This window comes from Eublepharis macularius, chromosome 8 (assembly GCF_028583425.1).
Source record: "Eublepharis macularius isolate TG4126 chromosome 8, MPM_Emac_v1.0, whole genome shotgun sequence".
In the NCBI taxonomy this organism is placed as follows: Eukaryota; Metazoa; Chordata; class Lepidosauria; order Squamata; family Eublepharidae; genus Eublepharis; species Eublepharis macularius.
This window is the reverse complement of record NC_072797.1, coordinates 138,727,353-138,749,515: the sequence shown is the minus strand read 5'-3', so window position 1 is coordinate 138,749,515 and position 22,163 is coordinate 138,727,353. Positions and strand designations below refer to the sequence as shown.

The 22,163-nt window shown below is 45.8% G+C and overlaps 2 protein-coding genes across 2 annotated transcripts in view; one reads left to right on the top strand and one right to left on the bottom strand.

Moving 5' to 3' along the window:
• The window catches only part of FRMPD1 (FERM and PDZ domain containing 1), a 51,556-nt gene extending 37,059 nt beyond the window's left edge, over positions 1-14,497 (top strand). The window contains exons 12-15 of the mRNA XM_054986131.1: positions 1,686-1,868; positions 3,140-3,287; positions 5,922-6,725; positions 10,811-14,497. Of these exons, the coding sequence (XP_054842106.1) occupies positions 1,686-1,868; positions 3,140-3,287; positions 5,922-6,725; positions 10,811-13,185 (3,510 nt within the window). The 3' untranslated portion in view covers positions 13,186-14,497. The remainder of the gene's footprint in view (positions 1-1,685; positions 1,869-3,139; positions 3,288-5,921; positions 6,726-10,810) is intronic.
• A 2,626-nt stretch (positions 14,498-17,123) lies between these two features.
• The window catches only part of TRMT10B (tRNA methyltransferase 10B), a 28,328-nt gene continuing 23,288 nt past the window's right edge, over positions 17,124-22,163 (bottom strand). Inside the window, exons 8-10 of the mRNA XM_054987626.1 lie at positions 21,250-21,317; positions 19,192-19,315; positions 17,124-17,738 (exon numbers count right to left, since the gene is read on the bottom strand). Of these exons, the coding sequence (XP_054843601.1) occupies positions 17,632-17,738; positions 19,192-19,315; positions 21,250-21,317 (299 nt within the window). The 3' untranslated portion in view covers positions 17,124-17,631. The remainder of the gene's footprint in view (positions 17,739-19,191; positions 19,316-21,249; positions 21,318-22,163) is intronic.

The window sequence follows — 22,163 nt, the reverse complement described above, 5'->3', positions numbered from 1 at the left end:
TGCAGAGACAATCGGCAGAGAAGGAGAACATGGAGGCTGCAGTTATACTTCTCTCTTGATTGTTTTCTTTGGACCCTGGGCAAGGATGTGGGCTTCTGGGAAGTCACTGAAGCAGGACACAGTTTGTCTCCTGTTACAGGCAAAAATCGCGAACCTGCTCTCTCTGCACACGGAGAGTGGGGTTTGCAGCAGCTCCATCGGGTGCCCCCTTTTCCATCCTAGGCTGCATCCACACAACAGTAAATATTTGCTCTCTCATTGTGCTCTAGCAATCAGTCGCAACCAGATTGGCCTGTTCACGCAGGAAAATCCTGTTGCAAATGATTGCTACTGCACAACAATATCCAGCGAGGTGTGGATCCAGCCCTAGCCACTCTACCCCTCTTCTTTGGTGTGTTGTAATGCAGCCTGACTAACTAATTTATTCATTCGTACTCCACTTTTCCACTCATCGGGCACAATGACAATAGAAAAACTATGAAATCGCAAACACAGTACAAATAAAAGCCAGTTGTGACTATATATTTTTAAGACTGCTTCTACATGCCAAGGATTTTCTGTTTTGCATTCATCATCGCTGCAAACACAGGTTGGAGCCAGCATACCATAAGGGCTGCCTTCTCCAATAGGAACCCACTTAGTCACTCAGGTCATCCTCAAAGGCCCACCTGAGGCTGGAGGGGTGGCAAACCAAGGAAGGGCTTTATCAGTCGTAGCACCAAAACTGTGGAATTCCCTCCCTGGGGAGATTCATCTGCCCCCCTCTATTGCTGTCTTCCACCAGGGGGTGAATGCTTTTTTGTTTTGTTTGGCATACCCTGGCCGTTTCCACATGCTGTTAAAGAGACGGTCTACTTACTGAAGGCTGGCGGTTTTTTTCACAGATTCCAGATGCCTCCGATTTCAAAGCGGAAGCAGGCAGTTTGTCTTGTGTCTAATCAGCGTCTTTTCTGAGACCGGGATTTCCTGTGCCGGGTCAAGGACGCTGATCAGACGCAAGACAAACAACCTGCTTCTGCTTTGAAATCGGAGGCATCTGGAATCTGTGGAAAAAAACGCCAGTAAGTAGACCGTCTCTTTAACAGCATGTGGAAACGGCCCCTCAGTAATTGTTATTGCCCCTCCTTATTTGGTGTTGCGTGTGTGTGAATTATTTTTATACTATTTTAAATTGTTTAAAATGTTGATTTGAATTTTTTAGTGTTCTCCTTGGGACCCTCTTTAGGTAGAAAGTGGCATACAAATGTTTTAAATAAATAAATAAAATGTGCAAACATTGGCAATGGAACATCCACACAGGAATTTTCTGCACCCTTTTCCTGTAACATAGTTTTCACTTCTTATTCCAGGACTGTTAGGAATTCTGTCCCTATCGCAGCTGAAAGACTCACATGGCAAAATATATGTGCAATGAATGAAGATCATAGGCAGCAATAACAGTGACCAATCACCCATCTCCAAACTTGCAGCGTATTAATTTAGATAGCTAACCTGGTCTATCTTATGGACCCTCCAGTCTGATGGACTCGTTCCCACGTTTCCACTTGTGGTTCAGCTTACACTGAAAAGCATTGAATGTTAGATGGTACAGAAATGGCTGCTATGGTGTTCGATCTGTGATAAATACTTTGCTTGATGGGGCCAGTGAATCCTAAACCTGTCCAAGTGATTATTTCCCAATGTAGCTCCAGGACAGAGAATCATGCGTTGCCCTGTTGGTGGGAGCCAAATATGGAATCAGCCAGGTTGTGAATAACAAACTGAACATCATCACCATGTTGGCAGAGTTTGCTAACATTAGCAGACTGGAGCTTCTTGAAGAATCGGACAAAGTGAGCATGGTAAAAATCTACCTCCAAGATATTAAGGTAATTCATGATTTCTTGACCTGTGTGTGGATGGGGGAGAGACGTTTTAATATAGTTTTCCAAAATCCACATAACATGTTCATAGCAGGGGAGACCCAACTAAACCAATGCAGTCATCCTCAGTTGGAGAATTTGGTTACGTGGTCAGGATTCAAAAAGTGTTGTTGTTATCCTGAGAAACTAGTTCTTCCTCTATATTAAAAAAAAAAGAGTTCCAGCAATACTGCCTCTTGCTGCCAGCTCGCAAAGGTGCCATTATAATTTATATTATTTACTTACATTTTAATGCATGTTAAGTATGATCACATCCGGGATGAAAGAATCAAAAGCTTACCAGTGATTTATGACTTCCAGACTCTTTTCAAGCTCTCAGCTCTGGAATTTTTCAAGCTCTAATTCAGTCACTGAACATGTGACCGAATCTGAGGCTGAATCTAGTCCAACAGTGTATTAGCACCGAGTAATTATCAGAAGTTCTGCTGTGTTAATGATATGGACATCTTGTACTATAATGATGGCAATTCTGTGGCTTGGATCCTGCCTACAATTTCTATGGAAGTGCTATTTCCCTGCCTCTTCCCCTCCTACTGCAGCCCCAAATGCTGATCCTGGGGGTCGGGGACCCCTAAGAATAGCTTGGGGGGCAGAATTGAAGGGCGGCTGTAGAGGAGAATTGGCAAATATACCAGCACTTGCACATGTAGACTTTTTCGGTGAGATCTAACTCAGTGGCTTTTATATTGTTTCTGTGCTGATGAGCAATCAGTCATATAATATTTATAACAAGACAGATTGGCATGTATTCAGTGATCCGTGGACCCTGCAGAGCAGAACTTTACTGTTGGAAGTTCACTGAGCACCCCCGAATTTTGTTCCTGGGGAGTCAGTGGACCTTAAGAAACAACATAAGAGGTAAAGGGAGGGGTCTGCTGTGGGAATGGGGAATTACCTTCCAAAATCCCCTCTTCCTAAGACTTAAGTGTCCTTAAGGCATCAGAACTGTGTGATTGGACGCAGACCACCCTAATACCTAGTCCTGCTGCATTACATAATTTTAGATAAGGGATGATTTGTTTCATTGAGATTTATCTTATCTCTTGGTAACCGCCATACCCATTAGAGTGCATTAAATTACAGACAAAATGTATATGTACAGACAAAATGTATATGTACATTTTAACCCTGTATGTATAAAAAAGGGTAAGCAAACTCGGTGTTCGTACAGATACTAGGCATATTGTAGCCTGTTTTTATCATTCCCCCTCTTAAAGCTGCTGACTCTGATGGTGGAATCGAACAGTGCCAAAGATCTGACTTGTCTCATTGCCGGCTACTACAAGCTGCTGGTGGATCCAACCATTTCAATTTTTGTTTGGGGGGAGAGAAAGCCCCAAACACACCGCTACTCCACGGAGGAAGGTAAAAACGAAACTGCTTCTAAGAACAACAGAAGTTGGAAGAAATGATATTCTTGGGGTAAATAATAGCTGTGGATACGTCTTCGGCTTCCGAGTCATGAAAAAGAGGAGTACCTTTAGGACTAACCAACTTTATTATAGCATAAACTTTTGGAAACCACAGCTCTCTTGGTCAGATGCCTCAGATCTATGAAAGAGAGTGTTGTTTGCAGTCATGGTGCCCTTGGCTTTGTTTATTCCATAGCAATGAGTCACAGCGATTCACTTATCTCTCCCTCTCTGTCAGTCCATACAATTTTAATCCACCCATCCTCAGAGGCACTTTTGATGCTCACAACAACCCTGCAAAATACATTAGGCCAAAAAGGGGATTAGCACAAGATCACCCAGTTGGCTTCATGGCCAAGTAGGGGTTTGAATGAGGGTCTTCTGATTCTATTCTGAGAGCCATTAAAAGTCCAAGATCCAGAGGAGTTAGCCATGTTAGTCTGGAGTTGCAAAATAGTAAAGAGTCCAGTAACACCTTTAAGACTCACCAACTTTATTGTAGTATAAGCTTTCGAGAACCACAGCTCTCTTCGTCAGATGCATGGATCTGACAAAGAGAGCTGTGGTTCTTGAAAGCTTATGCTACAGTACAGTTGGTTAGTCTTAAAGGTGTTACTGGACTCTTTACTAAAAAGTCCAAATGTTTGTTGGTGGATGATATGAATACTTTGTATCAAGTATGTGATGGGAATTTTGTGCCACCTGGGCGCACGCCGGCCCTGTTCATCTCCGCCCCACAAACACCAAGGGCCATTTTCACATCCTCAGACTGCCCCATATTGGCTCTGTTGTGAAAATCACATTACTTATGAGGCTTCACTTAATTACTGCAACAAAGCCAGTAGCAGCTCTGTTGGGTGATCTGAGGATGAAAAAATGGTTCTGCGGCTATGAGCCGAAAAGGAGCAACCTGTGCCTAGGAGAGCCAAAACTCCCATCACGTGTCCTTGTAAACACAAGGAGTTAAGACCCTGACACTCCAACGATACCACCACATGGGAGAAAATGAAAGGGTGTAATCAAGGACACCATTTGTTTCGTGACCATCTCCTCTTCACCCTGGTGACCTCAGTTTCGGGGGGGCGGGGGGGATTGCTTTTGTACCTCCCATAACAGTTGCATACCACGCAAAAATTCCTCTAGCGTTTAACGGGAGCCTTTGGGTATCATCTGCTCCTCTAGGCATTGCCCCAGCCCTTCATCAACATATCTCCACTCTCCTGAGCTCCTTTCTTGTGGTCATGCTGGAGTGACAAAGAAATAGAATCCAGATGTTAGTCTTAAAGAGAGAGTAATATGTAGGTATTGGCTTTCTATCCTGACTGGAAGCCCTCTGAGCTGAATACCGTTCCCCCTATAGGGCCTTCCTACGTGTTACTTCCCCCCCCCAGGGATATCCCCATTTTGAGTGGAGAGGTGTGTTCTGACGTTGCAGGCTCCTCCTAGGCAGGTGTGGGGCTGATTTGGTTTGGGACCACAGCACATTTTCCAACCTCAAACAGCCCCGTTGGGGTTGCTCTGATGGGCTGCACTTTTAGGTATCCTCAACAAGGCAAACGGCATTCTCCCCCAAGGCCATTTCATGTTAAGAAAACAGCACCGGGGGCGGGGGGGGGGCGGGATCTCAGCCTCCTCTCTCCACACACCACTGTTGCCTTCTGAATTCGACCCATCTCTTCCCTGGAAGCGTGGAACTTCAGGACATGTTTCTTCGCTTGACCCTGGGACGTCCATGGGAGCATCAGAGCATGTTGTTAAGCGCTTTGAGAACCTAACTGCAGCCACGGGGACAGGCCACCATTTTAAGACTGAGATTTTCATCTTTAATAAAACGTCATGAGGCCAACCTGATGGCACCATGGCTGGGTGGGGACCCAGACGGGCTTCCCTTGGCTGAGAAGGTTGAAAACAGCAAAGGGGGGGGCAGGACCCTCAGCAGCAAAGGAGGTGAGAGCCAGTGCTTGCCAGGTGATGGAGGTGCGCCCCGGCTGCTCCCTCCGTGCCTGGCATGCACCTCCCTTCACCTCTGCTGCCACCCCCCATGCCCCTTTCAAGCTTGTTCAGCTGGGGAAATCCCCCCGGGCATCCACCCAGCCGGGGCGCTGTTAGGATGGCTTTCAAGACTGGTCCTCCCTGCTGTTTTTGAAAGAAGAAAATCCTAGCCTTAATATGACAGCCCAGCCCCATGGAGGGTGTGGGGACGCCGTAGCCGCTAGTTGAGCTTAGGATACCCAGCCATGGTTCTTCAGGGGGGAGAGAATGGCCCTGGGGATGTGTCAGAAGCTTTCTTCTTTGCGTCTTGCAGGGCTGAGGGCCAAGCTACAAGTGATGAATGACACTTGAACGGCAAGTGAACAGACTCACGTGTATTCCTCCCTGTTCACTTGCGCTCCACTTGATCCACTACGTGATCAAGTGGAGCGCAAGTGAACAGGGAGGAGTACACGTGAGTCTGTTCCCTTGCCGTTCAAGTGTCATTCATCACTTGTAGCTTGGCTCTGAGATTCATGTTGCTTGTTTCCATTTAAGACCTAGGCCACGTTGTAGGCGTGACCAGCTCAAAAATCCCCTCCCCATTGAATTGCAGGGTATGAATCTCGAACAGGCAGTGATTCTGAAGAATCTTCCGAACTGGACTCCTCCTTGGACCGGCTTTCAGACACGCACTCACCAAAATGCAGCCGCGTCGTCCCTCTGCAAGAGGAACAAGGGGAGCTAGAGGAGCTAGAGCAGGAGAAGGAGGGTGTGCATCAGCAAGAGGCAGCCTTCTGCAGTGGATGTGACAACTTGAACGACAGCTTATCCGAGGCCTCTGACTCAGCCAACACAGAGAGTCGGGGGCTCAAGACCAGCGGCTCGAGTGACTCTTTAGATGCTCTGGAAGAAGACGATTTAGAAGCGTGCTCTTCAAGCAGGCCAGATTTTTTCAGTTTTGGTACACCCACTCTTCAGGATCTCTCCAGCAGCGACAAGGCCTTCTTAGGAACAGATTATGAAACCAGAGCCACTGCAGAGGATTTCTTTTCTTTCCTCCCCCTGCCCCACTTTCCCAATTCTGTGCTTGCACAGTCAGACGCAGACTTCAGAAGAGAAAGCGAAACAAATGCAGTTGTTCTGGAATCCAAGTTGGCCGAGAACAATACCATGGACTACTACACTATCTGCGCGAACATCTCCCCAGCCAGCAGTGGGGAGAAGAACAGCCACAGCGACGGCACAGAGGGTGGCTCTTTGCAAGACCTGACAGCTGAGCCCAGTGCAGATGGGAAAACGGACAGGCAAGAGTCGCGTGGCTTCGTCTTGGCTCCTCCCCCTGGCTTTGGAGATACCAGTTCCGAGGATGAATTCTACGATGCAGCAGAACGGGTGACGCCAACAGAGGCACGAACAGGTGAGTCAGAGGGAGAAAAGGTACAATCACAGTGGTTATCAGCTGGGCTTTTTTTCAGCTGGAATGCTGTGGAACGGAGTTCTAGCACCTCTTGAAAATGGTCACATGGCCGGTGGCCCTGCCCCCTGATCTCCAGACAGAGGGAAGTTTAGATTGCCTTCCGCGCTGCTGAGCGGCGCGGAGGGCAATCTAAACTCCCCTCTGTCTGGAGATCAGGGGGTTGGGGCCACCAGCCATGTGACCATTTTCCCTGAGGGTGATTTAAACTTTAAAAAACTCCCCCCTTGTTCCAGCTGACCCAAAGTGACATCATTGTGCAGTCCTGGGAGTGTGCACACACTTTGCGCGCGCGCATGTGGTACCAGGGGCATCACCTCCCGCCAGGAGTTGCCCCCTGTGCTGGCAACCCACTGAGTTCCACCACCTCTTTTCCCAGAAAAAAAGCCCTGGTTATCAGAAAGGCTGCTTTGTCCACCAAGTGGCTCAGTACAGCTGCTTCCGGTGGGTCTCTGTTTTGGAAATTCACTTTAATGGTCTAAGGCAGCATCCTGCCTTAAGCTGGAAGAAGTTCCTCGAGGCTGAGAAACCTTCTTCCAACCTAAAGAGCCTTCCTGTAGCTTCAGTGGCAATTTGTTTGGAGGAGCAGCCACTTAAGTTGGAAGGAAGGACTCGAAGTTTGCTTAGTGGAAGGGTAGGATACAGCCCAGCATTTCTGAGAGATTTCAAATTCAGACAGTGTACTCTTTCAGCTCTTTGATATGAATGGCCTAGTGTCACTCACAACTGAGTAGGAATTTGAATCCGGGTTTCTCTAGTCATACTCTAACCTCTATATCACAGTGGCTTTTATATAGGTTTTAGCATGTTAACGTATACTACAGAGTGAACAGATGCAGTGTCGTATGTAATTCTTGTTAATCTTTAAGAGGCCATGAAAATTCCATATAATTTTCATATTCGCTATTTATTTATTTATCTCACTGAGGCTCCAGGTGGGTTACACAGTAATCTCAGCAGTTCTTCCAAGAACCCTATTAGGATGGATCTATATTATTATTCCAACAGGGGTTTCCTGTTGCCACTTAATGAGTCCAGTCCAATTCTTACAAAAATATCTCATGTGGACTAGTCCCTCCACAGGTGCCATTGGTAGCTCTTGAGGACAATTCTCATACTCTTAGCAGCTGAAAAACGGGCCTCCATGAACCCAGACAACGTTATCAAGAAGCAGAGACGGCATTCTGGGAAATTCCAGCTCAGACTCGACATTCTCTGTGGGAATTCATGTCCATATGTTGAGGTTAAGTTCATCCTTACCACAAGATCTCTTTCTGCATGATCTGGTCTCATGGTGAACTGATAACATCTATCAAGAGGAACCCAGTGGGCTAGGTGGACGGCATGGTTCCGCCCACAGCTGTGTAGGAAGTTCCCTCAACATTTTCCTGTCCCAGGCGGCCCTTCTGTTTATTACCTTTGTGATAATTTTTCATCCCCACTTTCTTTTAGAGGCATCAGTAACCCCCACATACAGGATTTTGGATGACTGGATATGCATGCCGCTCAGATTTCCTCTGGTGTAGACTTTTGGTTTTAGGCTCAGTGGTGTTGTGGCTCAGTGGTAGAACATCAGCAGTAGAACATTCCTAGTTCAACCACTCGGTTCTCCAGTTGAAGGAATCAGGTAGCAAGGGATGGGAAAGATTTCTGCCCGAGATTCTGGAGAACCCCTGCTAGAGATGACAGTATTGACCTTGATAGACCAAGGGTGTGTGTGTGTGTACATGGGCAACAGCCCCACTTGTCCTTCACATGGCCAGCATTATGGAGCAAGATGATTAATGAATTGCAGGATTTTGAGTTGTATTTTGTTTGTTCTGGGAGACTTCTTGACATGTGACATTCATTTCTTTTTAATGTTCCATGTACACGAGGCTCACCGGGCGACTTGTAATCATAAAAAACATGACACAATCCAATAAAAGGCTAAAAAATATACACGGTTAATTAAATGTTAGCAAGCTAAACAATTTAAAGTCTCAGCCAGTGAACTCACGCATGCACATAAACAGTTGCACTTCAGTTAAAACCGTAGACAAAAAGAACAAGTTCTGGCTTGATGCCTATCGCTGGGCATCATCTTCAGTACACGTCACTGTGTCCTGGCAGTTGCTCTGTTGTCCGCCTTTTTCTCTTTCCCTTTGGAACCTCTCCTTCAGCCTTCTGGTTATGGTGCCTCTATAAGCACTCCTTAAAATAAGTGGTTTATAGAATATACACTTGTCTAGAGGGATTGAAATAGAAAAACCCTCTTCAGAGGCCAAGGTGCAGATCAAAGGTCAATCTACATATTCAGACCAGTCTCCCCCAAGGCCTTGTACCCAATCGTGTTAGTGTTAACTTGTCTGCTTTAGGGCCCCTTCAAGAAATTTTGGTCATTCTAGTTTGGCTTATTTAGCAGATTTCTTAAACATGTGGCCCCAGTTAAGAGCCAGTTTGGTGCAATGGTTAAGAGTGGCAGGACTGTAATCTGGAGAGCCAGGTTTGATTCCTCTCTCCTCCACTTGAAGCCAGTGGGGTGACCTTGGGTCAGTCACAGCTCTCTCAGAGCTCTCTCAGCCCCACCCACCTCACTGGGTGTTTTGTTGTGGGGATAATAATGACAAACTTTGTAAACCACTCTGAGTAGGTGTTAAGTTGACCTGAAGGACAGTATATAAATCGAATGTTGTTGTTATTAAAGCTGCTAGGGACAGATGTCAGTGACCTCAAAAGTTCCAGATTGTGTAGTGCTGGTTCACCCAGCCTGTGGCTCTAAATAACTAGGGCTTCAAAATATGTGAATATATGACTAGTCCTTTGAGTTTGTATAGTATTTTCCCTTCAGCATTTAAAGAGCACCTTATTTCCATCTAAGGCCAGGCCAGTATTATTATCCTCTATATATTTTGTGAGGGGGGGGGGATAGCTTGCCTGAGGCCACCCAGTGGCTGAACTGAGATTCCTAATGGGTGCTTCCAGCTCTTAAATGCTGACCTCAGGACCCTGTTTGGGGAGAAGGTCTGTTAGCAGCTTGTTCAGGTAAAAGAGAAGAACTGTGGCCGGTTCACACCAAAGTTGAGAGAATACTTCTGAAGCAATTAGTCGTGCATGGACACAAGATCTCAAGGATTGTGTCCTTGTGACCTCTATGCATGATTTCTGGCTGTATGAGAATTAAAGTAAACATAGGAGAGGGGGGATTAATGCCTTCTCTCCCAATCTACATGTTAACCAACCTGGGTCTAATTCTTCCCCCCTCCCCAAGTGGGTTGTGTAGGTAAGAACCTAAACGGCTGCCTGGTCCCTTTCCTCTGAAATGTTTTTTCAGGCCCCTTCCCCCATTCAGTTCACTTTTAACTAATAAGGAAATTCTTGCTGTTTATGATGTAAAGTCCCCTCCATTCAAGGGATGAGTTTGATCAGAACTTGACAGAGCTCTATAGTTGTGGTGACCCCTTGGTGACCTCGTAGGCCATGTACAGAAAAATATTTTAAACTTGCTTTAAGTTAACAGTGTAATTGGGAAGGATCTTGGTAACAGAGGCCTCAATTGGGCATACATACATTGTCACACACACTTTGAGGAGAGCTATTCAGCAAGCCAGGGCCGATTCCAGACGGCCCCCCGCCTCGCGAAACGTCACGCGTCGTCGCGCAGAAAACGCGAAATATCGCGTTTTCTCGTGCAAAACTCGCGCGAGAAAACGCGATATTTCGCGTTTTCTGCACGACGACGCGCAACGTTTCGCGAGGCGGGGGGCCGTCTGGAATCGGCCCAGGAAGAGACGTCTTGGGGAATCTGAAATTTTAACATCAAAATGGGAGTTTTGGTTGCTAAAGTCTAAGAACAGCTGCTCGAAACCTTAAACTGTCACTTGCAAAAGCTCTCAAGCTTTCCTTTTATAATTAATTCTTACAGAATTATAATGAACAATGTTGTGCTGTTTATTTTTACTGCTTATTTAAAGCAAGTGTCCATTTATCATAACATAAAAGTAACTTCTCCACATTAATGCCCCCCCCCCCACTTCCTTTATTTTCAGGCTCTGGCGGTTTTCAGGCATCTGCACAGAACTCACAAGATTTTGGCCTTGCAAACGCCTCATCCTGTGGCAGCTTGGTTGAAAACATTCTGTCAAGACACAACCAGAGGGTCATGCACAGGGCAGAAAAGGAGCCAACATGTATCAACAGTTTGAGGAAAAGGCGGTCGTTTTTACAGACTAATTATACCTCACAAGTTAGTTTCCCTTTTGATTCACCTCACACCATGGAGAACATAGATTTTGTGTGTTACGGCAGAGGACTAGATTCTTCCAGTGCCTCATACCCACCAGCTGAACTTCCCACTGAGAGAGACCCTGATCTTCTCAAAGCCAAACATGTAGTCCAACTAGACTCTTACACAGCCACCAAGAATTCGTCTAGCTTAATGGAGATGGAGCCAGATACATTAGAAACTAAATCAGTAACTGATTCAGTTGTTTCTTCTATCTCTGCCGTTCACATCCCAGGTGCTCAGGAAAATGAAAGGAGTTCAGACTTCCTATCTAGCCTCTTCTCCAAAGAGGAGCAGAAGAGTCCTTTTATCTCTTCCTCTTCACCCAATCAGAACATGTGTTCAAGTGTGTCAGAAACCCCCTTTCAGATGGAAGATTTGAACAATACTTGGAATAAAGAAAAAGAGGATTCTACAGAAATGTCTTGTAGCATTCAGGAATATCGTGTAACAAACACAGAGCATCAGACAGAGGAAATATCAGACTGTATATCAGAAGCCCCACCAGACACTGGAGTCAGCTATGTATTGATTGAAGAAATAATACACACAACTACCAAACCTTCTCGGTCTCTGGACAGCCATCAGAGCAAACAGTTAATTTACGAACCGTCCTTGGATCAAGATACTGTTCCTTCTGACAAGGTAAAAAATCATGAACAGCTTCCGCTGGTCCCCTGCGAAAGAGCCAAAGATGACTCTGCCTTGTATAAATCGAGCAAGGCATTTGAAGAGGCATTACTCCAAGAAGAGACAAGCAAGAGCCCGAGTGAACATTTCTATCAAAAAACTGGAGATCAAAAACAAGTGGGTTTCTCAAGTGCAACTGAGCTATTTTCTGAATCTGACGGCACTTCAGGGATAGTGACTCGTCTCTCCTGGCTATCTTTTAAGTCCATGGTAGAGAATACAGAACCATGTCAGCAAAATGATGATAAATATCAGAGGAGTATTGAACCAAGTTCCCCAGTTGATAGTCAGGTCTCATTAAAAGAGGATCACTTGCTTTCAGATGGCCTAAGTCAGTGGCCACCCCACATGTCAGCGGTAACAACGTCTCATGAAGACAACCAGAAAACAGAAGAAGAAACCCTCTCAGAAGAACCCCTGGATTATAAAGGTGAACAGCCCTATCTGCTATCTGTTCTCACAAAGGAGAATGTGGAACAAAGAAAATATGACAATTTAAATGGACTAGACTATTTGCCGCTTGGTGTTTTGTGTAAATCCGCAGGGCCTAATGAGGAAAGTAGTGTTTCGGATCAATCATTTCTGCATTCCATCCCAACAGAAGGTGCTGATGGCCCTGTGATTTGTAACCACACAGACTCTCTGACTTCAAACACTAAGGAAACATTCTCACCAAAACGTAAAATAGACAAATGCAGTTGCCAGTTTTCTTATGCCAGTTGTTTTCATGGGTTAGACAACGAATCGGTATTACAGGACACCGACTCACCTCTGCAAGAGACATCCAAGGAGCCATTAACAACCCCACCAAGAAGAAGCCCCCTGTCTTTAGACTTTACTTCCTTGAGGTCCTGTCAGGAGTGTAGTTGTGTTAATGCTGAGCCTAAAGACTCTAGCGATTGTGTTTGGCTTCCAGATTCTCACATTAAAGCACTGAGCCATGTAAAAGACAGAGTCCACGCCTCACCACTTGACTTCTGCCATTTGTTAGGCCATGTAATAGAGCTTCAAGAAACTTTAATGCTATTCTGGGGAAATAGAAGAAAACACCCTCGGGATAAGTGCTCTGCCCATTTCTTGGAAAACAAGAATACCTTGTGTGTGGAATCCCAAAGGTTGATGTCTAGTTGCCAGAAAGTCATCAAAACATGCGGGCCTTCTACAGAGATACAGACCGCCATTCAGGAGACCTTCAGGCACCTTCTTCAGCTGACAGAAGTATGCTTTCATTTCACAAACTGTGGTCTTTGCACCAAGAGGCACAAAGATCTCGCAGTCAATCTGAAGGATGTTGTATGTAGTTATCACCAATTTGTTCAGGCAGCACAGCAGGCCAATGAGACAGGCTATCCTAGCTTGAGCGTAAAACTACTTGTGTGCCAGTATACGGCCCTCACGGCAGCCTTGTTCTGCCTCGTACAGCAATTCAAGGCCCCAGCCTTTGTGTGAGATAGAGGATCCTGTCCTAGTGACTCTCCTTCCGGGACCTGCTCAACTGCTTTGTGGAGAAGAACCAAGCCAAGTGTCTGCAGTTAAAACCATCTCCCCAATAAAAAATAGCTAATTTGTAAAAACTAGGCTAAAGACAATGATTTAGCTGTCCGATCCTATTCTTTGATGGATTTCATGCTCAAAGCTTACATGAATTGAGGTCAGCAGGATAACTCGTTCCTCCTATTTTGGTGCATGCGCCACTCACTGCTTTCCTACGCCTTAGGTAAAGCTCACACAAGAGATTAATGTCTTTGGTGTGATTCAGGACTCTTTCCAAAGTTAACTGCTGCAGTTGTATGCGTGCAATACTTGGGCATCAAGTTGACACTATCCGTAAATGCTTTATGGCTAGCTGAGATAAAACAGGTCATTTGGATTGGTGGGTTGAAAAGGTTTCCATTGGTGTGCCAATTTATGCCAATAATAACCAAGGTTTAAAGGGCAGCATACTGCAGAAGTTTGCATTTGGGAGAACCTGACTTCTAAGACTTCGTTTGGATTTCCAAACAATGCAAATGGCAGATGGTTGTCAACACCAGATGGCTGTTATGCTGTGGGGCGAATACGTCCTTTCCTCGTATTCCTTTCCCTTTCTGCCCATGCTGGTCTCCTTTCAATGCACGTGCAAGGTGTTGGTTATGCAACACATGTGGCTTGAAGAGCACTTTTCTCCTTGTGGTCTGACATGGAGTGCCACGGCTTCCTGGAGATAACTGTCTCCTCAGACTTGGGTACTTACTTTGAAAATGTATTCCATTGGCAGCAAGCATTCTGAAAGCTAAATAAGTATTGTGTGTTATGGCCATTATCTGAGAAGCAACATCATATTGCTTAACCATTGCCTTTCTGTAATTAGCGTTAAAACCAGAGCCCCAGTGCATCCTGTTGGCTCGTCTTCCAGCAGACCTCCTGTGGATGTATCCCTAGCACTTTCTCAGTTCACTTCCTGCATCTGATGGAACAAGCTGTTGCCTTCCAGAATTTGTGCCACAATAAACCAGTTACTTCTTTTCTCCACAGCACCCTCTTTGTCATCTTTGCTTCGATATGTAACCCCCTATTTCACCAAAAACAGTATTCTTATAAAGGGATGCCTAGTATTTTAGGAAAAGATTGACTGCTTTGTTGCGTAAGAGAGTAGAAACTTTTCAGTAGAAAGCTGAGACCACCACCTACGCATTTATACAGGTTCTGTCCAGGGCTTTTTTTCTGGGAAAAGAGGTGGTGGAACTCAGGACCGCACAATGATGTCACTTTGGGTCAGCTGGAACAAGGGGGGAGTTTTTTAAAGTTTAAATGACCCTCAGTGAAAATGGTCACATGGCCGGTGGCCCCGCCCCCTGATCTCCAGACAGAGGGGAGTTGAGATTGCCCTCCGCGCCAGTGGCGCGGAGGGCAGTCTCAACTCCCCTCTGTCTGGAGATCAGGGGGCGGGGCCACCGGCCATGTGACCATTTTCAAGAGGTGCCGGAACTCCGTTCCCCCCCATTCCCACTGAAAAAAAGCCCTGGTTCTGTCCAATATGAATAGTTGCATGCATGGCAAGGGTTGCTCTCACCTTGACGCCTTTCCCATGGTCTGAAGGCTCAGACAGTAACACCCTCACTATGGCTTTTCTGCTGACAAAGTACAATCAACGGCTGGAGATTTCCCTGCAAGTTTAGCATGCCTATGGGTTTCCCCTGTGTTGATCTTTGTCAAATAATGAATGGAAGCCTTTCTCATAAGTTCAACAATTATACAATTTCTCTCCTACGTGGATTCTTGGGTTATTAAAGTACTTCCCACAACCAGAGCAGTTTATCTTGGGTTCTTTTATCCCTCTTGCTCTTGTAAACCAACCTTTGGAAACTCACTTCCAGATAGATCCTTGCTGCTGTCACCTGAAAGAACAGGTCACAGCGTAAGGATTATAGAGCTACCCTTTTCAGCACCAATCCTGTTTCTTGGGGCTAGCTGCACCTGAAGCCCCACTGTCTAACAGCAACCCCTCTGACGCTTTGACTTCCTTCTTTTTATATGCAGTAAGAGCTGGGTTTTGAAGTACTAAATAGTTGTCCCACTGGAGAGCTAGTGCAGCTTGGTGGCCAAGAGCTGAGATCCTGGTTGTATCACCTCACCCCACTACACCTAAAAAAAAAATGTTTTATTTGCTGTGAGAGAGTGATCCTAAGACTACTTCGGCGGTAGCAAAATTTGCCTCAATGCTTCTGTCTCTTGCATCCAAAATACGATGAATAGGAACTTTTTGCTGCTCAGGTTGTGTTAATCGATGAGCTTCTAAGAGAACAAAAGGCAAGACTTACTGAAATAATGTATGGGCACACTATAAATGCAGTCTATAAAAGCCACACAAACTATTGACCTTATGAACACACCTGAATGGTTTTTTTAGCAGAAAAACCAAATGAATTGACATTGATGACTCTACAAGTGGTGGGTAATCCACTCTGCTCCATGTCATATGCACAACCTATTCAGATGGCACAAGACATTTTGGTACCAGAGATAGAAAATCTAAAGGGTGCCCCTTGTGTTGATAAAAATATTGGGAGGGGGGGACGACTAAATAGTGGGCATTTTGCACTTTTGATAGTATTGTAAGCCTGGTACTTGAAGTTGCTTGCTTCATGTTGGCTCTCAGCTTTGTGTGAACTCGCTCTCATACATCTACTCTTCGTTAGTTAAGCACACACACACTAGATGTGGATGGAAAGCAGGTTGGTCCCATCAGATCAAACCCTGTTGCAGCGTCGTCTCTTCACACGGCCAGGCCAGCCCTGCTCTAACCATGCCAACTTCAGGAGGAAACAAGTAAGTGGGCTGAAGATCATTACTTTGCCCCTGATGGTGACCAGCTTTCGTGATGTTCGTATCCAGCAAAAACAAGCATCCTGTGTCCAACACTGACACAACTTTTCTGTCACACTTCTATGCGGCAGGGGAGGTGATGGTAGCAACTCTGCACAGGCCACATCGTGAGTTGTTGTGGTAACTTCCGCAGAACAGGACTGGCCCAAAGACCAGTCTTCTATTCAGTGACATCCCGTCCGTCCGGGCATCTCCGTCTTTGTAGTTGAGGGCAGGAATGTGCAATAGGCCGTCTGAATTATGATTTCATGATACGATTTTAATTGTATTTATATAGTTATGTATCTTATGGATGTTGTACCCCGTCCTGAGCCTCCTTCCGGGGAGGGCGGGCTAAATACCAAATAAAGTAAGTAAAGAGTACCCATGTGCGGCCCTTCCCTATTAACTCCGACAAGAGAGTGTTTGAACACACACGGCTGCCTCTCGCCTCCAACATTATTTTTCTACAAAGATTCGGTATATCCCTTTACCAAAGGTGCCTTAATGATCTGGCTGTTAAGCGTGGTAAGGCATGGCATTTACTCTTACTGATTCTCCGACAAGTACTTTAGCTCAGTGCTGTTAATACATCCATTAATCGGAGTTGGTCTAATTAAGCAGCGCCAGTTTGGTGTAGTGGTTAAGAGTGCAGGACTCTAATCTGCAGAGCTGGGTTTGATTCCCCACTCTTCCACTTGAAGCCAGCTGGGTGACCCTGGGTCAGTCACAGCTCTCTCAGAGCTCTCTCAGCCCCACCCACCTCACAGGGTGATTGTTATTGTGGGGAGAATAATAACATACTTTGTAAACAGCTCTGAGTGGGTGTTAAGTTGTCCTGAAGGGCATTATATAAATCGAATGTTGTTATTATATAAAAAGGGGGGAGGGGGGTTAAGGCAGAATGAGAGCTTTCTACATGCTACAGTAGAAAATGCAAAGCTAAATGCTTAATACTCATTGTAAAGCTAAATGGGTAGCCATTTTGGTTGGTAGCAACAGAATACAACCACAGTCCAGCGTTACCTTAAAGATTAACAAAATTTACTCCAGTGTAAACTTTCTGAATTCAAGGCTCACTTCATCAAACACAAGGCTATTATTTTAACATCTTTTACTGTGCTGCCTATTCTTTACTATAAAAAGGTCCCTTTTAAAAAAAATAATGGAGGTAGAACAGTACAAAATACATCCTCACACTAAGTAAAATATGAGCAGGAAACACTTGAACACACACACACCTAGGAGAGGCCACTGACAGACATGTTAGAGTCATCCCAAGTTTTTAAACAAATGTGGATGTTGCTTTTCAATGTAAACATTCTCCCAATGAAGGTTCTGTATACAGGGGAGGGGGGAATCTTGTCTTTGGATGCCTACAATTAATGCTGCTGTGAAAGAAATCGAGAGATTTTAATTCTCTCCTAATAGAAATACACCAAAACAAGCCATAGATTGGTCCGCACTGCTTCCAAGAGAACAAAGTGGCGACTCGATCTTCTCAACTGCTGACGGCAGGGGTCCACTCTTCCCCCTTGCAGATCGCCTTTTTCACGGAGTTGTGTCTCGAAGGATGTATCCTTTCCCAGGAGAAACTGCAGCTTTAAGAGCCTCTGCCCAGCTCTTGGTTTCGTAATATGTTGATAAGGCAACAAATACTATGGAAGAGAAATGTTTTAGTCATGAACTACAGAGAGCCTTTGGAACTATTCTAATAGTAGAAACATGGCAGAAGAATATCAGTGTGTTGGTCCTATCCCAGCTTCTCGCAGAAATCCCTTACAGAGCTCAAACCAGTTGCCTGAACATAGTTAGCCAACCTCTGTTGTTTTAAAACTAAGGTTCCAAAAGGTGGACAAATGCGTTTCCGAGCGCCTTTCCCACAGCAAAGAGTTTCACAGGCGAATGCTCTTCCTCCCAGGACAGGGCAATGCAGTAAGTTTGTGGTATTCCTACAGCTGCAGAGCATGTTCTACATCAGATGAAAGAAAAACAGTTTTTCAGCTCCCGGGAAGCAGTACAGGCCATCGTCCACGGGCTCTGCTTTTAGGATCTGACTGGCCAGATTTGGCAAGAGGGTGCTGGACTAGATGGCTTGTGGGCAGGGCTTTTTTTCTGGGAAAAGAGGTGGTGGAGCTCAGTGGGTTGCCCTCAGAGAAAATGGTCACATGGCTGGTGGCCCCGCCCCCTGATCTCCAGACAGAGGGGAGTTGAGATTGCCCTCCACACCAGTGCAGAGGGCAATCTCAACTCCCCTCTGTCTGGAGATCAGGGGGCGGGGCCACCAGCCATGTGACCATTTTCAAGAGGTTCCGGAACTCCTTTCCACTGCGTTCCGGCTGAAAAAAAGCCCTGCCTGTGGGTCTGATTGTGCAATTTAGTGGCATTCATGTTTCTATGAAGAGGAATGACCTCATGAATTAATTAGGGTTGGCTGTTGCTCCGGGCAGCTCTCTGTTGTGGGGCCATGGAGAAATTCCTGCAATAAGATTCTCCTTCCCTCTTAAGATACCTCTCTGAATTCAGCATAGCTGCACAGAAACCAATGTGCAATATCATCAGACAGGCTTCATTGGTTATTTGTTTCACTAATGGCAGTTGGGGGGGCAGGACTTCAGACAAGATCCATCCAAGTGTAAACTTGGGTCTAGAAGATGAGCTGCGTTAGAGATGTGAAAGTATTTTTTCCTTCTGCTATACCTGCCTTATGGAAGGTTTTTAAATTTTTTAGTTTAACCCAGACAGTAGACATCACTGTATTCAGTAGTTACTACAATCACGTCAACATGGTGGAGTGGTTAGAATGTTGAACCCGGCTCTCCCAGACCCTCATTCAAACCCCCACTTAGCCTTGAAGCTCACAAAATGATTTCGGGCAAATTATATACACTCAGCTTGACCTACCTCACAGAGTTGTTGTGAGAATAAAATGGAGAAGGGAGAGCCATGTTAAGCTGCCTTGAGCTCTTAAGAGGAAGGGTGGGATTAAAATGTACTAGCTAGATAAACTGCACTAGTCCATATGATGCACCTTCATGTAAAACCAACTTGTGGGCAGTACCCAGCCTACGCAATCCATTGATCACCCATGGAACGGCGTAAGAACCTCACCTTGGTTGATTGCCAGAGTTGTCGAGTGATAGTTTTTGGCATTGAGTTTCTTTACCATATACTCTTGGATTGGTAGTCGTGCCATCTGTAGATGTCGTTCTTTGGCACTTTGGAAGGTCAGTCTCTACAAATGAAAATACATGCATTAAATAAATAAATAATAACACCAACTACACCGTGTCAAAGCCTCCAGAGCACAAAATTTTGGCAGATGCAGGATTTTGGAGCTCCAGCATGGCTGAAGCTTAGGAATCTTCACATCTAGCAATCGCACAAACCAATCCCTTAAGGGCTAGTTCATGAACCACTGTGTGTGTCAAAGCCTCCAGAGCACTGTAGCAGCTATTCCGCAAGCAGCTACAGTCACTCGCAGAGAAAGTTCCCTTTCAGTCCTCTCACTTCCCCACATTCACTAGTTTGCCTCCACCCACAGCCACACTGTGCTTCTTGCAGCAGCAAAAGGCAACCACAAAGCTACAGTGACTTTGAACAACTGCTGGATAGATTGACCAAACGCACAGGAACACAGAACATAATACAAGTCCTACTGGAGCAGGTGAAGGGCTGGTCTAGTCCTGCATACTGCCCATTGGGCTCCTGTGGCTTTTAAGAGTTGTGTAGAAACGGAATTCTGGCAGATACAGCTGGTCTGCTCAACTGTTTGTCAGAGACTGTCGGCTTAGATCTCAAATAACTTCACTGCATGAGTCCAAAGATGCATAAGTTAAAGCTTTTAATAACCTAAGAGTTCAGTACAGAACGACTTTCTTGATAGGAATGGCTGTCCCCTCCCTGTTAAGCATTAAATTCTTCAAGCACTACGCACCCCTTCAGGCACTACCCGCTTTACTACTACCCACTCAACTCCCCTCAAAACTAAGCTTTAAGTTCATTTCTAATAAGCTGCAGAAAGAAAAATAAAAGTAAACAAAGTTCCATCCTCTCGTCTCCCCGGTAACAGCAATAAATGTCCTGGTAACATTGATAATTGCCTTCTCTGCATTCCAGAGCTGCTCCCAAAGTATGTCAAAGATCCTAATAACACTCCCAAAGAAGCCCAAAGAGGATCAGGCCTGAAACACACCCTCAAACCCCCAGAGTACGGCAAGGGCCATGACCCTGACACTGTTCAAAGAACAGGCTGCATCTAGGGATGCTCAACCACCTGCTTGTCTGGCTCATCTGTTCACCATTCACAGCTGTTCAGCAAGTGGCTTCTCCGTATTCATTCCTAGCTGAGCAACTGGCCTTCCGTGCACGGGCCTTCTCACACAGCTTAATGGAGTTCTGGTTCCACCGCCCCCCCCCCTTGCTGCATCATTGCTCCACCCAGCAGGCAGTTGATTAAACAGTTAAATGGTTACACACCATATACATCAATCATAAATAGATGGTGATTGCTTAATGTCTGACTGACACAGTCAAACAAGGTAAGTATAACTTGAAATCTGAAGCACTACCTCTGGGGGGAGGCTGGCCATTAAGGCCACTGGGGAAAGTCCTGGTCAGCTGATGTCCTTGGTGGCGGTTCCACGTGGCACAGGGAAGGGCACACCAGGCCTCACCCAGCAAAAACCCACCCGGTGCAGGGAAGGACACTCCTGGCTGAGCCTCACGTGGCTAAGGAAGCACCTGGTTGAGCCCGGCATGGGGCTGGCTAGGCAGACCCTATTCCCCTCTCTCGTTTGGAGGGTGGGGCAGGGCAGGGCCCTTTTCCACGGCTGTTTCCTCCTCCCAGTCCCTCCCTGTTATAGATGGGACAGTGTTGCCTGGCACTTGCATGAAATTGAATGGAGGGGTAAGACAAGCTGCTCCTAATGAAAAGATCCTTTCCTACACAAGATGAAGGCACAAGAACCCTCTTCCTTCTCCGGCATCATCTCTTTTCATAGGGTATTTCTTAATTTTCTTACTGTATTTCTTAGACATTCCTTCTGAAACATCAACATGAGTCAATGCAGGAAAACAGGATTTTGGAGCTTTCCAGCATGGAGCAATTTTGGAGATCTTCACATCTAGCCATTCCTGCACAAATTTAGATACAATACATACACTCACCTTCTGAATGCTTTCATCCACCAGCCCACCGAGGATATATACTTTGTGTGGCTCAACTTCTTCCAGAGCTTACAACGCAAAGGATATGAACACATATAAGCCAGCAATCCAATCATACCAGAATAGTAACAGCACCACAGAGAGACAAAGAGGATTCATTCCAAACATGAGGCTGGTATATTGTCAATGTGAGTAAGGTATCGTGGGCCCTGGAAGTTTGGGGTACATGGGTGTGCAGTTCGTTGCAGAAACGATACTCGCTTACTCAGGGCTTTTTTCTGGGAAAAGAGGTGGTGGAACTCAGTGGGTTGCCCTCGGAGAAAATGGTCACATGGCTGGTGGCCCCGCCCCCTGATCTCCAGACAGAGGGGAGTTGAGATGGCCCTCCGCGCCGCTGGAGCGGCGCGGAGGGCCATCTCAGCTCCCCTCTGTCTGGAGATCAGGGGGCGGGGCCACCAACCACGTGACCATTTTCAAGAGGTTCCGGAACTCCGTTCCCCCGCGTTCCTGCTGAAAAAAAGCCCTGCGCTTACTTTACATCCCGGATTTGCCTTTATTTTTCTTAGAAATGTGTCTAAGGACAGAACTACTTTTTAAAAGAACGACGGGGCTGCCACTGAAAATGGCATCCCTGTATCAAGTCCAACATGTAGTGTAACTTTCTTACATCCTGAAGACCATAAAGTGTTCCAAACCCACACCATCAACAACAGCCAATGATGTGGCACGTGTGCGGGGAAAGGCACTGAAATTGCCGGTCTGTCACAATGTTAGAAAATGTGTCATTCATAATGGTCAAGGATATTTGTTTATGTCATGTATGTCACATATTTATGTCATGTATGGTCCACCTTTCTCACTGAGACTCAAGGTAGATCATATAGGGTAAGATTAGTACAGTCAATATCAAGGAC